This window comes from Terrapene carolina, unplaced genomic scaffold, assembly GCF_002925995.2.
Source record: "Terrapene carolina triunguis isolate 2854851 unplaced genomic scaffold, T_m_triunguis-2.0 Scaffold66, whole genome shotgun sequence".
Lineage (NCBI taxonomy): Eukaryota > Metazoa > Chordata > Testudines > Emydidae > Terrapene > Terrapene triunguis.
The window spans coordinates 60,552,288-60,572,561 of NW_020664417.1; the positions used below are offsets into that span (position 1 = coordinate 60,552,288).

General features: G+C 41.3%; 1 protein-coding gene across 1 annotated transcript in view; it reads right to left on the reverse strand.

The window, feature by feature from the left end:
- NSUN7 (NOP2/Sun RNA methyltransferase family member 7) overlaps positions 1-20,274 on the reverse strand; it is a 61,746-nt gene that overhangs the window by 4,111 nt on the left and 37,361 nt on the right. The window contains exons 8-12 of the mRNA XM_024211704.1: positions 20,022-20,232; positions 17,159-17,302; positions 11,510-11,611; positions 7,237-7,354; positions 2,346-2,460 (exon numbers count right to left, since the gene is read on the reverse strand). Of these exons, the coding sequence (XP_024067472.1) occupies positions 2,346-2,460; positions 7,237-7,354; positions 11,510-11,611; positions 17,159-17,302; positions 20,022-20,232 (690 nt within the window). The remainder of the gene's footprint in view (positions 1-2,345; positions 2,461-7,236; positions 7,355-11,509; positions 11,612-17,158; positions 17,303-20,021; positions 20,233-20,274) is intronic.

Consider the following 20,274-nt stretch of genomic DNA (forward strand, 5'->3'; position numbering starts at 1 on the left):
GGTGGCTCCTTGCCTGAGCTAACCCCGTGGGAGACACCAAGCTGAGAGTAGGCCTCCTGCTTAACAAGAAGAGGAGAAAGGCTACCACCTCCCTCATAACTTTTAGCCCAAAGGTTAGGGAACTCACTTAGGTAGAAGGGGATGAGTCTCAGCTCCCAAACAAGAGAAGGGATTTGAACTGGGGTGTGCCCCCTCTCAGGTGAGTGCCTTAGGGAGCAGGCTATTAAATTCATGAATTAAACTGTCAAGATAGGTATAAAGTTAGAAACATAACAGGGCTGGGAATGAAACTGAGGACTAGAATACTAAGGGTATGTCTATACTTACCTCCGGGTCCGGCGGTAAGCAATCGATCTTCTGGGATCGATTTATCGTGTCTTGTCTGGACGCGATAAATCGATCCCGGATCAATCCCGGAAGTGCTCGCCGTTGACGCCGGTACTCCTGCTCCGCAAGAGGAGTACGCGGAGTCGACGGGGGAGCCTGCCTGCCACGTGTGGACCCGCGGTAAGTTCGAACTAAGATAGTTCGACTTCAGCTACGTGAATAACGTAGCTGAAGTTGCGTATCTTAGTTCGAAGTGGGGGGTTAGTGTGGACCAGCCCTTAGGCTGAAACATCTCACAGTGAACTCTAGTTATTAGTGTGTATAGCAGTCTCCTTCAGAAATGGTGGGAGCCCCATCTGTGTCATAATCTAAAATTTGATTAGATTATGTATTGGGCGTGGGTGGGAATCCTGCACTGACAGGAAGTTATACTAGATGATTTAACAGGTTTTTCCATTTGGAATTCTCTTGCTGTAATGGAACCCTTTGACTTATCTATCATCCCAAGAGAGAGATGGTTCTCACTGCCCACGTTGTTGTCATAATACATAGGGAGATGGACTGACTGATCAAATCAATCTTATATTTAACTTCCAAAATTAATCACCTTTACCATTTTTTCCATAACCTTGAGTATTTTATCCCCCCCAGAAAAGAGAAATGTCAAGTTTTCCCCACTTACAAGCCACCTTAAAGGTATCAGTTGTGGTCATCATTTTTTCCAGCCCGGACGAGCACTGCATTGATGTAAACAAAGCACTAGCACGAGGCCAACCATTCTTTATACAATGTAAAAGCCTGACACAGCAAACACTACATGTAGTGCTTACTATGCCAATCTTATCCCAGGACAGTGTGGGAGTGGGATGTAAGCTGGAAAATACTTTTAGCTTAATTACAATATAGAATGTATCTACACCATGTTCTGTTTTAGAAGAAGCTGTATTGTGGCTTTTATCAAGTTTATATAATAGTATGCATTTGTTTTGGAAGGAGAGCCTTTACCTCAAATATGTCATCTGAAACGAAGGCATATTTCTAGATACAAAAATACTCAATTAGAAAAAAAAGATGATTTTTAAATTTCAAATGAAAAAGCATTCAGTAGGATAAAAACAGACTTCTTTTGAACAGTTCATCAAAGGAAGCTCCTTCATTTTCTTGGCAAAGAAATCTAGAGTTAGAGGCAGTGAGTGTGTGTAAAGGAGTAGTAAAATATATTTTGTACTGTAAACAGCATTCAAAAGATTCTACTTGAAGCATCAAAACATATCCAGGTAAAACAAATCACAATAAATACTTTCTAAAAACTGTTTAACTATCTTGCAGATTCAATCCTCACTGGAAACTTTCTACTTTTCACTCCATGGTCAAGTAATGGGAGAAGATTCATCTGCTTCAATACTGTTGAGTCTTGGCAACATATATAGCACTGCTGTGATCCCTGCTGGGCTTGATGCATACAGGCAGAACAGGATGGTTGCTTTAAAGCCTCTCTGCTTAACACCAGTTTCAATCAGCATGTTAAACATACCATGGTAACAGAGGCGTAAGGTCATAGGGAAAGAACAACGGTAACTGCATACCAACCCAATCCTCCCTAAAATGTGACAAAGCTAAAAACTGGATCAAGTATACACTAGATTTCACTTGTCACACACAGAACCACCTCTTTGATACATGAACACTAAATAGAAAACTTGTGAGCTCTCCAGCACATCCCTTCTATCTCAGCATAGTGCAATTTCAGAAGCTGGATCTTTCAGTTGCACTTGCCTCTAGAAAAACTTTTGCACTGATTGAAGAAACAAGCAATCTTTTGCCTAGCACGGTGCAACCAATGCTCAGAGACAAGTCCACTGTCCTGTCTGTATGATTATGGTGAAGTCAGGTAATTTATGAACATTCCCTTCTGTGTGTTCATTTTTAAATTTTATTTAAAAACAAAATAGAGAAGAGGAAATCATATATACATCTTAAACAAGTACTTTTCTCAATGCATACTTTTTATGGCTTACCTGTCTTGCTAGAACAGCTAAAAAACAGCAATTGGAAATCTCTGAAGGTTCCATTTTGAAAAAAATATCAGAAGGGCCCTCTATTTCTGAGTTGCACCACAGAGGAGGACTAAGCCTGTAAATATTACAAACAAGACTTGTAATTTTAAAATGTAAATACACTAAAAATTAGTTGAGTACAGCACACAAACTTTTCTTACTGACATGCATTACATTTTAGACACCCTATTACTCATTTAAAAATACAATTTGATTAAAACAAAAATTTACTGATTAGAATTTTAAATATTTTAATGTATACTGTCTTTACCAACAACAAACCTGAACTAAAATAACGTTTTGAATGTTCGTTTCACATTTTCATAATGTGAAATTAGGGCCGATTATTAAACAATCACTGTGCTTTGAGTATATCAAGACAGTGAAGATGTTGGTCTGTATTTAATACAGACATGTTAATTCAAATGTATTAAATATATTTTTCTTTGTTAATGGGACAATATCAAATTATATGTTATAAAAAGTTTCCTTGCGTGTGTAGCTAGAACATCTAAAAAAATTTAAAATCCAGACCCTGATCCTCAGGTTCATTAGGCTGCTTTGAAATGGTTGCATAGAATGTAGAGAAAGTGGTATACTGACTCCTATGTCAACTTTCTCCTTGCAGATTCCGGGACCATTGGCAGCCAGTGTAAATTAGAGCAACCATTAGGCTGCTCAAACTTACACCCTGGTATGAGACTGGTCTACTGGACCAAAAGCCACCTTTGTACCACCTCCTCCTGACCTGTGCCATGGGCTACTCCAACTGGTGATCATCTAAGGAAAAGCACTTCAGTACAGACCACTGGATTTGATACCAAGGAATATATGGAATCAATTCTCCAATACATGTACCTTTGAATAATGCTTAAATTGGGCAGGGTAGATCTAACTAGAGTAATACCAGTGGGACTCCCTATAACATATTAACTGAGAGAAACTGAATAATTTTGCTACATATGCTGAAGCTAACCTAAACTTGGCAAGGTAGTCTCTAAAGGGCCAAAAATAGAAATACACTAACTACTTAAGAGTCTTCATCTGAAAACAAATGGTCACAAAGCACACCCTAAAAGGAAACATGGGTTCAGATTCTGCATGCTGACTGAGCTATGCTCAGAGCAGGTCTAGAGCACAGAGGGGACAGGTATATCACCCTTCCAACAATTCAGTCCTAAGATGAGCACGTGCTGGCCCAGAGTCCCACCACAAAACAGAGCAATCTGAAGGAAAGCCTCACTGAGGAACTCCCTAGGTACCCATATCTGCCAGGTTTAAATCTACTTTGCATCGTTGGAGTGACACTGACAGATATAACAGACCAGAGAATCAAACCTACGGCAGGTTCTGGACTAGCGGTTTCCTGAACCCTTGAATCTTTTGTTTCAGAGGAAATTAAATATTGAGTAAAGTCACTGTCTCTAGATCAGTGATCTGCCCTAACCAGAAATCTTGGCAACACTTCCTTTCACTTTTGTTCTCGGTGCAAATTTTCCAAAAGGAGAGATTATTTTGCTCCTCAGCATAGACAAGATCAGAGTAAATTTAGCAACAGCACAGATATACTGTTAAGTTAGCATAGCCTGTTCCCCTCCAGCTGCAAGTTCTCCCCATTTGATCATAGGAGTTAGCAGTTTTGCAGCAGAATTTCTTGATGAATTCTGCACTCTTTGAAAGTGTGTTTAAAAAAAAAAAAAAAAAAAAAAGATGATTAGAGTTGCTATTTCTCAAGGAAAACAGCTCAAGAAAATGGTCATGAATAATACATTTTAATACATTTGGGCTTTGAAAACATTTTCAATTTATGAAAACAATCACAGTATATATTTTATTTAAGCTATGCCATTATTACTTTGCTCATGCAAATCACTATGAGTTCATAACTATGCATTAAAATATGCAAACTATAGTTACCTATAAGGTCCACAGGATATAATATTTTCCTTCTTCCAATAAAGGAAGCAGTGTTTCCAGAGTCACTATTTTGAATTTTTCTTAGTTATAAAATAGTTTAAGTCTGTGATATTCAAGGTGAGTTTTATCTGCCCTTGCTTTTTTAATATTAGGAAGCACCTTAAACTTGTGCAAAACGCTTCTTTTCTTTTGGCTGGTGTAATAGGTTCCATAATATTTTAGGGAAAGAATTAGCAGAGTGAGTTTGTTTTTTTCTGACACTTAGGTCTCCCTTTGAGGATTTGCCACAATATTGCTTTATAGCAATGAACACTGCTAGGGCTGTATGTGTCCAAGGTGATTCAAAAGACTGCTGGGTTTCAAAGTCCCTCTTTTTCCCCACTTCGGAGACAAGAAGTGGCAGACTTCATAGCCCTTCAAATCCCAAAGGAACAAAAACAATCTAAAGGCTTGAGGCCCATGTTGGTTTTTGGTCCAGCATGACACTGAACCCGTGGCTACTAATGTAGAATAGTTGTATAGGGGCTCCCTTTCACCAGGGACATTTTTACAATGGGAAAATGTATCATGTTCGAACATGTCTTAATTAATATGTTGTAAAATACTCAGACAAGGATGGCTGTGTTAAAGTCATCTACACTAGGGATGGCCATGACTAGCTAACAATTTCAATCACTATGGGCCCTGTCTAAACTGAATCCTAAGTAGTACTGTACTTTGTGCTACTTGACATGTTTTCTAACACTATATATACTGCCACTGTAGAGAGGCTCTTGGAGAGTGCCTAGATAATCAAGGGTGGAAATATGACATCACTTTCATTCGCCTCTGGCAAAGTAACATCCCCTGCCTTTTCTCCAAGGGCAAGTTTTGTATTTGCATTTATATACAAAACAAAAATTACTGTCATTGTTTACGTTTCTGTATTGTGATTTACCCCTTCAATCCACAAGTGGGTACAGAAATCTTTTTAACAATTATGGTAGCTGCAAAGGATGGTTTGTATTCTAAACCTCCATTTGAAATACCTGGACTCCTTGGAAGAACAGCTCCAAAATCCAGGAGAGCTGACTGAGCCTCGCATCCTCCTTAGAGTTTCAGACATTTTTCTATGGAGAGTCTCAGATAAGACTTTAAAACACAGGTCCTCTAACCTACGTATGGACATTAAAGATCCCAAGACACTTAAGTGGAGACTTGCCCCAGCATCCTTGGCCAAAATTTCTCCTTCCACACTTCTGTGCAGCAGGGTATGCATATGATTATTCCTACTCTCAATTCCAATGCAGTGAATTAGAGTGGTGCCAGAAGTGTTTTGGTTTGTGAAGGGCTTTGCAATCCTTTTGTATGCTTTAGGTGCTATGTAAACAAAGTAAAATATTACATGTGAAATAAACAATGTTAGTACAACTTCTGAGCATTGACTGCAGCAGTATCTAAAGCCCACATTAGTGTTGAGGTAGCAAGAAAAAACCTATTTTAAGAGTCTGCATGCATATCAGGAAACTGGGCATTTTTTCCAAAGACAGCAAGGTTTGAACCTGTGTAACTTGGATGACTTTACACACTGATAGCTTAACACCACAAAGCAATTATTTTTTAAAAATGAGAATTGCTGTTTGATCTTCTAGTTACTATCTGACAAGTCCATACCTAAGTTCCCTGGTCTCAAACCTGATTCAGTTTAGCCTAGTTTTCTCCCTGCTCCTGTTGATAGTGAGAAAACAGAACTCCTATACCACCAGTCCAGTAACATCATTTCCATTCCAGTAATGCTCTATTCCCCACCCTGTCAGAATGCTGATCAGAGAGGCACTGTGCAATCAGATCAGCAATCTGATCTGATTGCTGAACACTTTGCACTTCCACATCACCAAAAGGAATGGCAGGTGGCAGAAAAATATTAAACATTGCCATGATGCAAGGGAAATTGAGAGGTCATGGTTTAGGATAGAAGCATGATTCTGAGGGGTAAAAATCCTAGCTAAAATATGGCCAAAATTGGTCCAAGTGTGAATAAGAAATTGTACAATTTTTTGCCAACTTTTTGGATTACTAAAAGACAAATCTACTAAATCGCGTATTTGACACTTTTCCTGGTCTCATCTCTAAACTGGTGTTAGGCAAGCCATACAACACACAACTTTGGGATTAAACCAAGGACAACTCTTGTCAGCAGATCTAGTCCTTTTCATTGGACACCATATAGAATAAGGTAGAATACAATATTAGAATGTCTAATAAGGTCTGTAATAGATTTGCTAGAGTAAGAGTAAGGATATGTTTGAAACCATGCTCTGAAGCGGATTTCCAACAAACAAAATCGATAAATGGTTTAATTCACAGCTACTACATTTTAACTGGTATACTGTATGTGTTCAAATCTCACCTATGCAGGGGATAGAATTTAGATTGTTTTCCTCTGAATCATCCTATCAGGGAGCAGGAGTCTGAGTGTCTCACTATGTCATTGAGACAGGAAAAGGAAATCAGCTCTCTAAGCCTACAGGAGTCTTATGAGTTTTGGGGATTTCAGGACATCTGCAGAAGCCTGGTTGCTTCCCAGCCTCATGGAAGCAGACCAGACAACTGGGTCCTATATTTTGAAATGGACATCCTGGAAGATAAAATCAACTTGGCTTCCCAGCTAAGATGCAAGTTCATTAAACGTGACTGCCACATACACTGAAATGCTTTCTTATAGAGAACAGAGTTATATTATTTACGATTTTGGGAGAGAAAGAAGACAGCAGAAGCCACCTTTACTTAAATTATTCATCATTTAGATTTAAGAAATAATCTTCATAAGTCCATACAATAGACATCTATGGTAAATGCTCAGCGAACACAACTGAGCAAAGTTAAAAATGGAAAAATGTATTTAACTCCTTTCTATGTTTTTAGTCTTCCTCAGAAAGGACTATTTATTCCTTACCTATAAGGCTGTACTTTACTTCCTTCCACTCCAGATTCCAGTGCTTTGTTCACTACTGCTTCATTTTCTTCTGGATAAACTGAACAAGTGCAATAGACAATAGCTTGCACTTTATTAACTATAAACATGTAACAAAAGATTTTTCTCGTTACCATTTTTGGAATAAGGAAAGCAATTTAAAATTCAAAAATATACAATATTTTAAAACACTTCTGTTTCAAATGTTATGAAAATCATTGGAAAGTTATCAAATGAATAGTGAACAACATGCAGAAATATTCAATGATCAGATCATAGAAGATATTAAATCATCCCTGCCATCTCTCTTCCCCCCATGCAAGTTAGTACATTTCTAGTAATCTGTCCAATGTATTTTACATTTTCGAAGCAACAGAGTTGCCAGCACATTTTCCAGCTATGCTACATTCTAATACATTGCATTTCCAGGAAGTTTTTTATTGTTATTAAGATTACATTTTTCCTTTTCAAATGGCATCCTATTACATATAGTAAAACCCACATGTGCCAACCTACATAATTTCTCTCCAATGCTTTTTTATTTAAATATATTTCTAATATTTGCAGACTTAGGCACAAATCCAGGCCTGTGTGTGAGTTGTCCTCATGCTGCTAAGAACAGAAGGGTGAAGGGGAAATGGGAAAGATCAAAGAGGGAATTACAGAAGAGCCTCAGAGTTATGAACACTTTGGGAATGGAGGTTGTTCGTAACTCTGAAATGTTTGTAACTCTTAACAAATGTTATGGCTGTTCTTTCAAAAATTTACAACTGAACATTGACTTAATGCAGCTTTGAAACTTTACTATGCAGAAGAAAAATGCTGCTTTTAACCATCTTAATTTAAATAAAACAAGCACAGAAACAGTTTCCTTACCTTGTCAAAAACAAATTTAAACTTTCCCTTTTTTTAGTAGTTTACATTTAACACAGCACTGTACTGTACAGTATTTGCTTGGGGGGGGGGGGAGAGCTCTGCTGTCTGATTGGTTCCAAATGAGGTGTGTGGTTGACCAGTCAGTTGGTAACTCTGGTGATCGTAACTCTGAGGTTCTACTGTAATCCACATTTTTACAGCCTTCCCAATCCTGGGGCCATGACTAAGCCTCCAGGCAACATAATGACTGTAGCCTCAAAGCTATTATACTATGAGCTTGCTATCAGCAGCCCCTAAAGGCTATTCTGGGGAACACTAGAGCATAGGGATCCCCTGTTCATGCCTCCTGCCATGGGGACAAGAGGGGGTGGCAGTGCACGTAGTGCTAGAATGACCCTATGCCACTTTGAGAAATCCCTGGCTGTCTCGGGGAATCTTTGTCAATGGTCATCTTTCTGTTGCCAGATTAGCACAAAGCAGCTGGAGCAGGTACCAGGATTTGGGCCTTAGTTCTTCCTTAGCCACCACACTGGACAAACTGCACATATTTAGTTCTTCTAAGTTGTTCCACGTGAATCTGTCTCTCCACACTCTTTGTTTCTCTTCCCTGAGCCTCCAATTCATGTTTCTGGGCATTATAGATCCCATGAACTGAAGTCTCTTCCAGATGCTGTTGCACCAGAGCAACAAACAGAGACAGACATGCAATGTCTCGGCACGTATACCACAAAAACCATGGCTGCTGTATCACACTTCAAATGCATTCTTAATGTGTGGTTAATGATTACTGTTTATTATTTGTACTACCACAGCACCTAGGAGCTCTATGCCCAGGCTACATTTACAGTTTAGGTGGACATAGCTACAGTGCTCAGGGATGGGAAAAAAGCTACACTCCAGAGCACCATTGCTATGCTGACCTAACCCCTGGTGTAAACACAGTTAGATCGATGGAAGAATAATTCCAACAACTTAGCTACCATCACATGGGGAGGTGGTGTTCCTACAGCAACAGAAAAACTCCTTCCATCCTCATAGGCTGCATCTAAAACTATAGGGTTATGCTGGCATAGTCACGGCCCTGCAGCTATGCTGCTATAATCCCTGTAGCATAGGCCCTAGTCATGGGCATGGACCCATTGTGCTATGCACAGTATGAATAAAGAACAAAAACGTGGTCCTTGCCCTGAAGTTCATCCCTAGGGTTCTTTCTGCTTCCCGAGACTATCCCTCCAACTAAATAATGTTTTGGATATTTTTCTTTAGCTTGAATATTTCCAAATCCTTTGGGTCTCAGTGCCCTCCTTACTCTGTACATGTGTAAGCGGGGGAATGGTCCCGCTATTGTGGGGAACTTTCCTGGCTTCTGCACTACCCCGGTGAAGTGGGCTAGCGAAAGGATCCGAGTCCTCGCTCCCACTTCCCTTACCCAGAGGCCTCCCTGCCCTTGAGGACTCCCCTTCCACTCTCCTGTCTGGCAGAGTCCTCGTAACCCCGACAAGGCTGGGCCCAGGATTCCTGGGGGGCTTGACCCCCAACCCTGCTGTGGTCACCCAGGACAGGGGCTAGGGTGTCCCCACGCCAGGGTACTCTCTCTGCACTGGGCACCTCCCTGACCCACTGATCATTTCATACAATTTAAAGCAAATACAAGTTGTTTAATTAACAATTACTTTTAAAAAAGAATAAGGAAAAATGGGAAAGGTTAAAGGAAAACACATCACCCTGCTCTGTGGCAGGGAACATCACAAACAGTGTCTCTGGAATGTCAGGGCAGTTCACAGTCTGTTCCTTGTAGGTCCCAGGCCTCCTTCTCAGGCCCTGGCTGTGCTGCAGAGACGCTGCGGGTTGGACACTTGTTCTGGCGGTGGCCACACACTCTCAGGCTCTAGGTGGCAGGACCCCCCCTTCTCAGCGTTGCCCCCGCCCTGACAGGGTTACGATCCCCCCAAGTCTGGCCTGCAAGGCCTCTTGGCTGAGGTGTCTCCCTGCGCTGGGCCCACTGCCCAGGGTCCCCCTCACTTTCCCCAGCTGCTCACCGCACCCAGCTCCGGACTGCTCCAGCCCCGGCTCCAGCTCCCCTCTGCCTCAGCACGGCTGCTGCTGCTGCTGCTCTACCTCCAGCTCCCTGGGCTGCTTCTCTGGCCTCTCTGGCTCTGGTTGCTGCAGCTCTGCCCCCAGGACAGGTCGGCTCTGCAGGCTGCTTCTGTGACTCTGCTCCCAGCTCTGACCTGCTTCCTGGCTGCTTGTCTGGCCCCCCTGGCTCTGGTGGCTGCAGCTCTCCTCCCAGGGCAGCTCTGCTCTCTCTGGGCTGTGCTCTGGCTTTGGGGCTGCAGCTCTGCTTCCAACAACTTAGCTCGGGCCCCTGCTCTCTCCTTAGCTCAGCCCCACTCTGTCTGACTCAGGCCATTCCAGCTCACACGGAGGACGGGACCCCCCTGGCCTCCTGATTCTCTGATTAGCCTGCCCGCCCTGTCAATCAGGCTGATCTAGAGCATTGGCCTCTCCCCATTGTTCCTGGGGACTGTCAGTCTCAGGCTCCTGATTTGCCATCGACCCTTCCCCTTTTAGTGCTGGGAGCAAGCCAGCCAAAACACCCCCACTGAATGTTAGTAAGGGGGGAACAGTCCCCTTACACATGCAGTAATAGCCTGATCCTGCAAACACTTCTACATGTGTGTAACTTTCCTCACATGACTAGTCTCATTGTACTTAAAAAGTTATTTCCATGCCTAAGTATCTACAGAACTGCCACACTACTGTGGGGAAGCAGTAAACTGCTACCCTTCCAAAGTCACCCATGTACAACATATGCTTCGGTTTACCAACTTTTGAGTTTTTAGTTGCTCTTGATTCTTTGGCCCAGATCCTCAAAGGTATTTGGGGCACCTAAGTCACACTGATTTCAATGGGAGTTAGATGCCTAAATACTTCTCAAGATCTGGGGCTTTGTCCACAAACTTCATTTTTATTTACTACTTTTATTATTACAAGTAACATTTTCAAAAGCATTTAAGTCCCACTGAAAGTCAAAGGGAATTACGTGCTTTTGACAATTTTACCCTATAATTATATATCACTTTACCACTGCAGCTGGTAACAGGGAAAGGATCCTAATCTTACGGCTGCTTTAGTGGCTTTTATGTTCTTTAACTTCGGCGCATGAAACAGGTAAGGAGGAAGGACTTGGTTCCGCTTATATAAATGTTGAGAGAAGGAAACTGAGGTAATAAATTTATTCACAGTAGACTATACGAGGTAGACACTACTTTGAGGACATGGTACACATTTACTGTTAAAGTAAGCAATGCCTATTTTATTTATACATTGCATCAAATTATGGTCACATTTTCGTAAACTTGAGAGAAATCAGACTTACATCGCATTGCATGCATTAACTCCTGAAGTTGCGTCTCAGCAAGAATATGGAGTTTATTTTCAGCTACAGATCCTTGAGAAAGGTCTCTCAGCAATCCTGCATCTGAATGTAAAGTTATTAAAACAACAATAGCCAAAATCATTTTTACATTTAAAACTCATGTCCATATTTTATAATCCATTTGTTTTCAATGAAAATTCTCTATTAACAGACCTGATTACTGCTGATGTAGTGAAATCAAAACACATGAACTGCAAAGTGCAAGGGTGCCTATATAATTACTTTTTCCCTCCTAGTTATTCGGTTTATATTTAAAACATTTCTCAGTATTTAAAGAAGATTTTGTACAATAAATCCACTTAAATCACTTAAGTCCATAAGGAGATATGGTTAACTGAAAATGAAATGCTTGACAATACCTTAAATCTTGAAACAAGTGTTTTATTTGTGACGTATTTCTTTTGTGAAATAGACAACATACAGTGAACGCTCAATTAGAATAATGCTCAACTTCATAAATCTATTTAATTAACTTGAAACTATTCTTAGAGATTTCTAACTGGTCTTCAAATCCTGTAGAGTCATCAAGAGCATTACCACAATGCTCGTTTCCTTTTTGGACATCTTGAATTTTCAAATGCAAATCAGAACTAAGCAAAAAATCTTTTTGTTTGTTTGGCTTCTCTGGTTAAATGTCTCTCTCATTATATATCAAGTCCTGCAAAACACTGAGCACACCCTTAACTCCCACTGAAGAGGGATCTTGAGCCACAAAGATTGGCCCTAAACCAAAAAGTCTGAAAAAATAATGAAATTCTTTAATCACGGTTAAGTATCACCACATTTTGTTTTGTCAAAAATGTAGTGACATATTGTGACATACACATTGTGAAAAGTAAAAAACTGAAATTAAATTGAAACAAAATCCAAACCCACAGACAAAAATTAGGGTATATTTAAATCTGAAATTTCTCCCTGTCTGAGGTAACCACCTCAGCTAAGTAAACTCAAAGTTGAAGGTTTCATATCCCACAAAATGGTTATTATCGAGCTAACAGAAACAGAAAGCACTCTTATACTGAAATGTGTCTACATCCCTTCTAGGCTTCTTTTCTATTCCTCCTCATCCCATAAGCAAGTTTTAACCCTCGCTTCTGCTAGGAGATATTTAATTTCAAATTTTATTAATTTTGACTCCTTAGTTCCCTGTCCCCTTTCAATAAGTATTAGTAATCAATGAGCTAGTAATTCCCCACTGAATGGGGAATATGAAGAACTCTCCCACTGGAAGGAAGAACAGGAAGAGAAAGGACCTCGCTGGTTGTGAAGTGCAGATCAGAGAAGACATGGTTTGAAAAATGTCAGCAGCACTTCACACATTATACTAAGTTTTCTAGCCTTTATTTTTGTCACAACCTAAATGTTAAAAGTTAGGTACTTCATGTATTCTGTCAGAATAAGGTCCAGATTTAAATATTAGCTGATTCCATCTGATGAGTAATATGAAGTACCGCAAAAAACCCAGATTCTGTTTAAACGCAGTATTGTTCATTAGGTTTTCCTATATTTCTCATTGCCTTTTTTTAATCAGGATGGGCGTGTAATTAATAGTTTCCTGTTTCATTTAAAAGGTTTTTTTTTTCCCCTTCTGCTGGTTTGTACTAGGAAAAAAAAATTCAGTGAATAGTAAATTTGCCAACAAATGCATTTTTCGGGACACTGAAACTATTTGCAAATTCAAGTCAAATTCGGCGAATAGTTTCTGCTAAAAATTTTTTTCAAAAATATCAGAACATTTTGTTTCGACATTTTCAAATTAAACGTTTTGACATTTCATTTAGAAAATGTCGTTATGAATTGACATTCCAAACGTTCAACCTAAACAAAGTTTATGTTTTGAGTTTCAGCGAGGGAGGAAAAAATCAGTGTCAGTTTGAAACTAATTTTTTTTTTTGGTTTGGCCCTTGAACCAAAAAATCAATTATTCATTCAGCCCTTCTGCTGATCTCAAAAGTTGTAAACCTCCTTTTAACAATTGTTTTTAAGCTAGCCAATTTTGATGTAATAAACAAAGATGAATTCTCCACTTGATGTCATAAGTGCAGTACCAGCTGGACTCTTAAGAAAATACATTTCTTTTTTATGTCCATGTCCTCAATAAATAAATTTTGTCAAAGCACAGTCACAGTAAAAGAAATAGGTAATTTTCTGCTATGGTCATAGAATCATAGAAATGTAGGGCTGGAAGGGACCTTGAGATGTCATCAAGCCCAGCCCCCTGAGCTGTGGCAGGACCAAGTAAACCTAGACCATGTCTGACAGGTGTTTGTCCAACTTGTTTTTAAAAGCTTTCAATGATGGGGACCTGACAATCTCTCTTGAAAACCTATTCCAGGGCTTAACTACCTTATACTGTAGATAGAAAGGTTTTCCTAATATCTAACCTAAATCTCTCTTGATATAGATTAAGCCCATTACTTCTTGACCTATCTTTAGTGGATGGCAACCTTGTGGACACTGCTGCTGCACAGTCACAGTTCATTAGTTTGTTTTGATCTAGTCCTCTTTGAAACAAGATTAGATCAAAGCAAACAAACTGTTAATCACTGCTCAAATTATATGGGGATTGGGGGGGGGGGGCTGGCCTTCCACTCTGACTCTCCCCCCCCCCCCCACCACCACCGCACAGACCCCTCTTCCCAGTGCAGAGCTCCTAAAAGAGGCAGGGCTGGGTCTCTGCCCCCTTCATCCCCCAGGTTCCCTGCAGTGACAGCTCTCATTCTCTGTCTTCTTTCCCCCTTGCAGGTTCCTGGGCCCTCTATATCCCAGTCCCTTCTACCCCCAACTTGCCTGACCCTCAACCCTTCTCTTCCACCAGCTTCGCCAGTCCGCCTCTCCCTTCTCTCTCCCCAGCCTATTGCTGGAGAAGGAATGGTCAGGATGGGCCAAGCAACTGGGCACTGCCCTTCACTTTCTGATTGGATGAAGAACCTTCTGTACAGTGGGATGTCTGAGCCTAGGATCTGCCAGTGAAGGGCTAAGCCTGGGCAGTAGGTCCCAGTACCAGGCGAGGGAGTAAGGGATCAGGGGAGCTAAGGAAAGAGGGCAGAGAACGGGAGCTGTCACCACAGGGTATTGGGGGAGGGGGAAAAGACACAGCCCTGCCCCTTCTAGGAGCTCCGCACTGGGGAGAGGGGGCTCTGTGGAGTGGGGGGACTCAGAGTGGAAGTTGGAGACACAAGGCTAGGGGAGGCAGATGGGGTTTTAGATGCAGACATGGAGCTAGGGGTGGCTGGGTGGGTGCAGAAGTCTGGAGGAGGGACAGGGAGGCAGGGGCAAGGGCAAAAGACAGACAGGAGTGTAGGCGCGATGAGGAGGAGGAGGATGCAGCTGATCAAAGACAACTAATGAACTGTTCATGTGGACCCTGCTGCCCTGTATCAACAGTTTGCTTTGATCTAGTCCCCTTTCAAAGAGGACTAGATCAAAACAAACTGGGTCCATATAAATGTCAAAATTCACAGTTCTGTGACAATGGTGACCACAGTAACAGCTTGATATCCCTATTATTAGAAAAATGAGGGGAATGAGTATATTACTGACCCCGAAGTGAAAATTGTGTGTCACACGCTGTATATATATTATTGTAAAATAACAAGATTGATACTGAAACAAAATCAGGATATTAAAAGTAATTATGTTTCGAATGTTTCATAATGTCTAATTATGTTTCAGGAAAGAGATCTTGGGGCACATCTTCACTACCCGCCGGATCGGCGGGTAGCGATCGATCTATTGGGGATCGATTTATCGCGTCTAGTGTAGACGCGATAAAATCGATCCCCGATTGCTCTGCCATCGACTCCGGAACTCCACCGCAGCGAGAGGCGGAAGCGGAGTCGGCAGGGGAGCGGCAGCGGTCGACTCGCCACCGTCCTCACAGCCAGGTAAGTCGACCTAAAATACGCAACTTCAGCTACGCGAATAGCTGAAGTTGCGTATCTTAGGTCGACCCCCACCCCCGTAGTGTAGACCTAGCCTTGGAGTCATCGTGGATAGTTCTCTGAAGACGTCCACACAGTGTGCAGCGGCAGTCAAAAAGGCAAGCAGGATATTAGGAATCATTAAAAAAGGGATAGAGAATAAGATGGAGAATATCTTATTGCCCTTATATAAATCCATGGTACACCCACATCTTGAATACCGCGTACAGATGTAGTCTCCTCACCTCAAAAAAGATATATTGGCATTAGAAAAGTTTCAGAGAAAGGCAACGAAAATGATTAGGGGTTTGGAATGGGTGCCATATGAGGAGAGATTAAAGAGGCTAGGACTTTTCAGCTTGGAAAAGAGGAGACTAAGGGGGGATATGATAGAGGTATATAAAATCATGAGTGGTGTGGAGAAAGCGAATAAGGAAAAGTTATTTACTTGTTCCCATAATATAAGAACTAGGAGCCACCAAATGAAATTAATGGTCAGCAGGTTTAAAACAAATAAAAGGAAGTTCTTCACACAGTGCAGTCAACCTGTGGAACTCCTTGCCTGAGGAGGTTGTGAAGGCTAGGACTATAACAGGGTTTAAAAGAGAACTAGATAAATTCATGGAGGTTAAGTCCATTAATGGCTATTAGCCAGGATGGGTAAGGAATGGTGTCCCTAGCCTCTGTTTGTCAGAGGGTGGAAATGGATTGCAGGAGAGAGATCACTTGATCATTACCTGTTAGGTTCACTCCCTCTGGGGCACCTGGCATTGGCCACTGTCAGAAAACAGGATAATAGGCTGGATGGACTTTTGGTCTGACCCAGTATGGCCATTCTTATGTTCTTATAATTAGGGATAAAACTTTGACCCAACATAAAAACATCTTAAATATATAGTTTAGGAGAATATCATACCTCTATGGAGTAGCTGTTCTACCTAATTTATCAAAGTACTAAATAAACTAGGAGACATTTTAGAGGTATTTATTTGGCCAGCGTGAAGCGCAGCTAAGATAACACAGCTGTTGGAAACAGCAATTCATGACTAAACTTGAACTCTAATTATCCAAAATTAAGTTATGGTGCCAAAATTAGATTTGTCTGAAATTCCACTATTCAAAAATTCCACAATTCCTAATTTTCAGATTTGTCCCCCTACCACTTCCAGTAATCAGCATTCATCTGTCTTTGCAACTTTAATTGCGCAACCGTCATATTGTACACCTCTACCCCGATATAACGCTGTCCTCGGGAGCCAAAAAATCTTACCGCATCAGAGGTGAAACTGCGTTATATCGAACTTGCTTTGATCCGCCAGAGCGCGCAGCCCCACCCACCCGGAGCGCTGCTTTACCGCGTTATATCCGAATTCGTGTTATATCGGGGTAGAGGTGTATTTATATGATATTTTGCATTTATACATGTAGGAATATTCGAAGTATTATTCATAGGATCTATATTTTTGTAAGGTGAAATTAAAAAAAAGAATTTGAATAATACTATTATTTGTATCATTGTAGCACCTGTGGCCTCCAGTGAAGAAATAGGACACTTGGCTTAGGCACTGAACAACAAAAAAATTGTCCCTGCCATAGAGCGCTAACAAGTTAACCAATTGTGTTTTCATTTTCTTTAAGTTTAATTATACTGTAGTATCAAAATTACCTTCATGTTCATTTAGAATAAATTCTATTGGATTACTAACACCCAATCCTGAGCACCGAGGTAGCAGCAGAATAACTTTAGCCTTTTGCAGTCTTTGATCTGTTGGTTCAATCTCAGTAAAATCCTCATGTAGTAGCTCAATATCTGAGAAACAAGGAAACACTGAAAGGTTAATATGAAAGTAATCCAGTAAAATTTTAATCTAATAAAGCAGAAAGCCCACTAGCATTATGCTAATTTCACCTAAAACAGTTTGTGTCTACCATTAAAATATGAATACTTATAATTAAAATCCAGTTACTTATCAGTTACTAGATTTTTCATATTGTATTATCTCTACAAGGGCCTGGATGGGCCCCCTGGAGGGAACAGTGTCATATAATTTAAGGCCAGAATAAACCACCAGCTCATCTAGTCTGACTGCCTTCCTACTACAGGCCACAAATACTACCCAGCACCCACACACTGAACCCAGCAACTGAAATTAGACCAAGGATTTACAGGTCTCAGGAGAACAAAGTATTATGTTTAACTTTAGGCAGAGAATAGGACGGACTGAGAGATACCAATGTCCGAGGCCCCTGCTATGGCAGCGACCTGATTAAGTGAGGTATACCCAGATGATCTTGGCAAGCAACCCAGGATGCAGAGGAAGGGGAAAACACCCTAAGGTCACTACCAATATGACCTGGGGGGAAATTCCATCCTAACCCCATATATGGTGATCAGTGAGATCTTGAGCACATGAGCAAGAACCAGCCAGCCAACCACCTGAGAGAGAGAATGCCTGGTACTATCTCAGGACACCAGCCCCTCCCCGTCCAGTATCCCATCTCCAGCTGTTGCCATCTCTGATGTTTCAGAGGAAGGAAAGAAACAAAAAAACACCCACGTAACACCAGCATACATTGGACGGGGGGAGGGAGGGGGGAGGGGGGATGTCCCTTCCTGATTCCTTGAGGTGAGCAGCTGAAGCCCTGAAGTGTGAGATTTAGGAACACCTAACAGGATCCTTGGGCCTGCTGGGTCCTGCTGCCCACAAGGAACCCCATCATATAATCGCACTCAAATTTGTCCAGCTCTCTCTCAGAACTAGTTTAGTTGTTTGCTCCCACAACTCCTATTGGGAAGCTGTTCTAATTTCCAGCCTGAAGTTGTGCATGGCCAGTTTATAGCCATTTGTTCTTGTGCCAACACTGTCCTTTAGCTTAAATAGCTCTTCACCCCCCATGATGTATATTTATAGAGAGTAATCATATCCCCTCTCAGCCTTTGCTTTGCTAGGCTAAACAAGCCAAGCTCTTCCAATCTCACCCCCATAAAATAGGCCCTCCATTCCCCGAATCATCCTAATAGCACTTCTTTGCACTTGTTCCAGTCTGAATTCATCTTTCATGATCCCATAGCTTTGGCTCTTTCTGCCCCAGTGGTGACCCTAGGACGTACCTCTCAAGAGTCCCACATTGTGCGAGACATCCCACATCTGGCCCTGATATTTAAGGTTGTTTCACGGAAAACAGGTGTGAAGGAAGCATGAGGCCCCACTCCTCATTCCACTCCTTTCCCTCTTCTCAGGCAGGGCAGCCAAACAGAAGGTGCCAACTCATCTCAAGTCATTAGTTGCCAGGCAAAAACTTTGGATCGTGGCAAAGGAGAGGGAAAAGAGGCACTAATGGCACCTGGGACTGTGAGGAGGGAGGGAACTGGCACCTGAAACAGTAGAGATGGACCGAGAGTGTGTGGGAGGGAAGAGGAGGAAGGAGGGAGTTGGAAGAAGGGACAGAGGGATAAAGATGAGGAGACAGGCAGGGAGCGAGAGTGGAGCAGGGGATAGAATCAGGACAAAGGGAGGGAGGAAGGCGAAAGAGAGAATGGAAATTCTCTCCTCATGTTGCCTGCTTTGATCATTATTTCAGTTGCATTTTGTGTTTCTTTGTATAGGCCACGAATAATCTCTGAATAGTTGACTAAGAATTGGGAATCTCATGCACGCCTGTACTTTCAAAAAAAAAAAAAAAATTAAACTGTGTTCAGGAAAATATTTGATGTCCTTCATTTCAAGGTGTGTTGTCCCTCAGTGCCCCTCCTTTCAGAGTCCAGGTGTTGAGAGGTATACCCTAGCAGGAAGCTCTGCCTTGCAAGATAGCTGTATGGGGGTGTTTAGGTTAAATCCCAGTAGGGATTTTTAGAGACATAGCTAAGATTGCCTCTCTGAGCAGAGCATATCAGGTGCAGCTGAACTCAGAAGCAGCAGATTGCAAAGACACTTACTACAGGCAGTACATCACATTGCAGCAAAGCTTTCAAGTGATCTCTAGGGGCAATGTTACTGGACTCTAAAAGGAATATCCTATCTCTCTTCTCCCTTAAGAAGGATGCTGTAAAATGAGGCTTGCGGGTACAAACTGGGAATTTTCTGTACAAGTCTCTCTCTCTCTCTCTCTCTCTCGCCACACAAAAAACACTCACTACTTATTTGCCAAATAAAATACTTGATAAATTGGTGAAGTGTGGGATTTACTAGACTTGTCACTTAATTTCACAGTTGCAGCAACAGAATTTTTCATGGGATTATGACAGAACATGTGAACCTCTAACTGACTTCACTCCTTAAAAAAAAAAAAAAAAAAACACAAAACAAAACAAAAAACAATGCAAATATTTACCTAACCCTGCCCTGATGGTGCATGAATGAGAACACTGGCAGACATTTTTAAATATCTGAAGGATTTTTTTAAATACATATTGTACCAGAAACATTTTAAAAACATTTTTGCTCAAATAAAGAGTAAGCTTTAAAATGTGGCAGAATTACCTGGGATCTGGAAATAACTGTATTATTAAATAAATGTTTAACACATACTTCCACATTCCATGCGTGTGAATAGTTCCTTCAGTTCAACTTCCTTTGCCTGCGATTTTACACCACATACAAAAACTTTGGATGTGCTCTGATTTGACAACACTGACATGTGGGCAGCAGTCAGCCGTGAACCTATATGAGCTACTATGATGTCATCATCCATGTTCAATAAGGCCTTCACAGAATGTACAGCAAGGCTGCGAGACTTATCCTAAAAGATAATACATGATGCCAGTTAAATAATTAAATATGG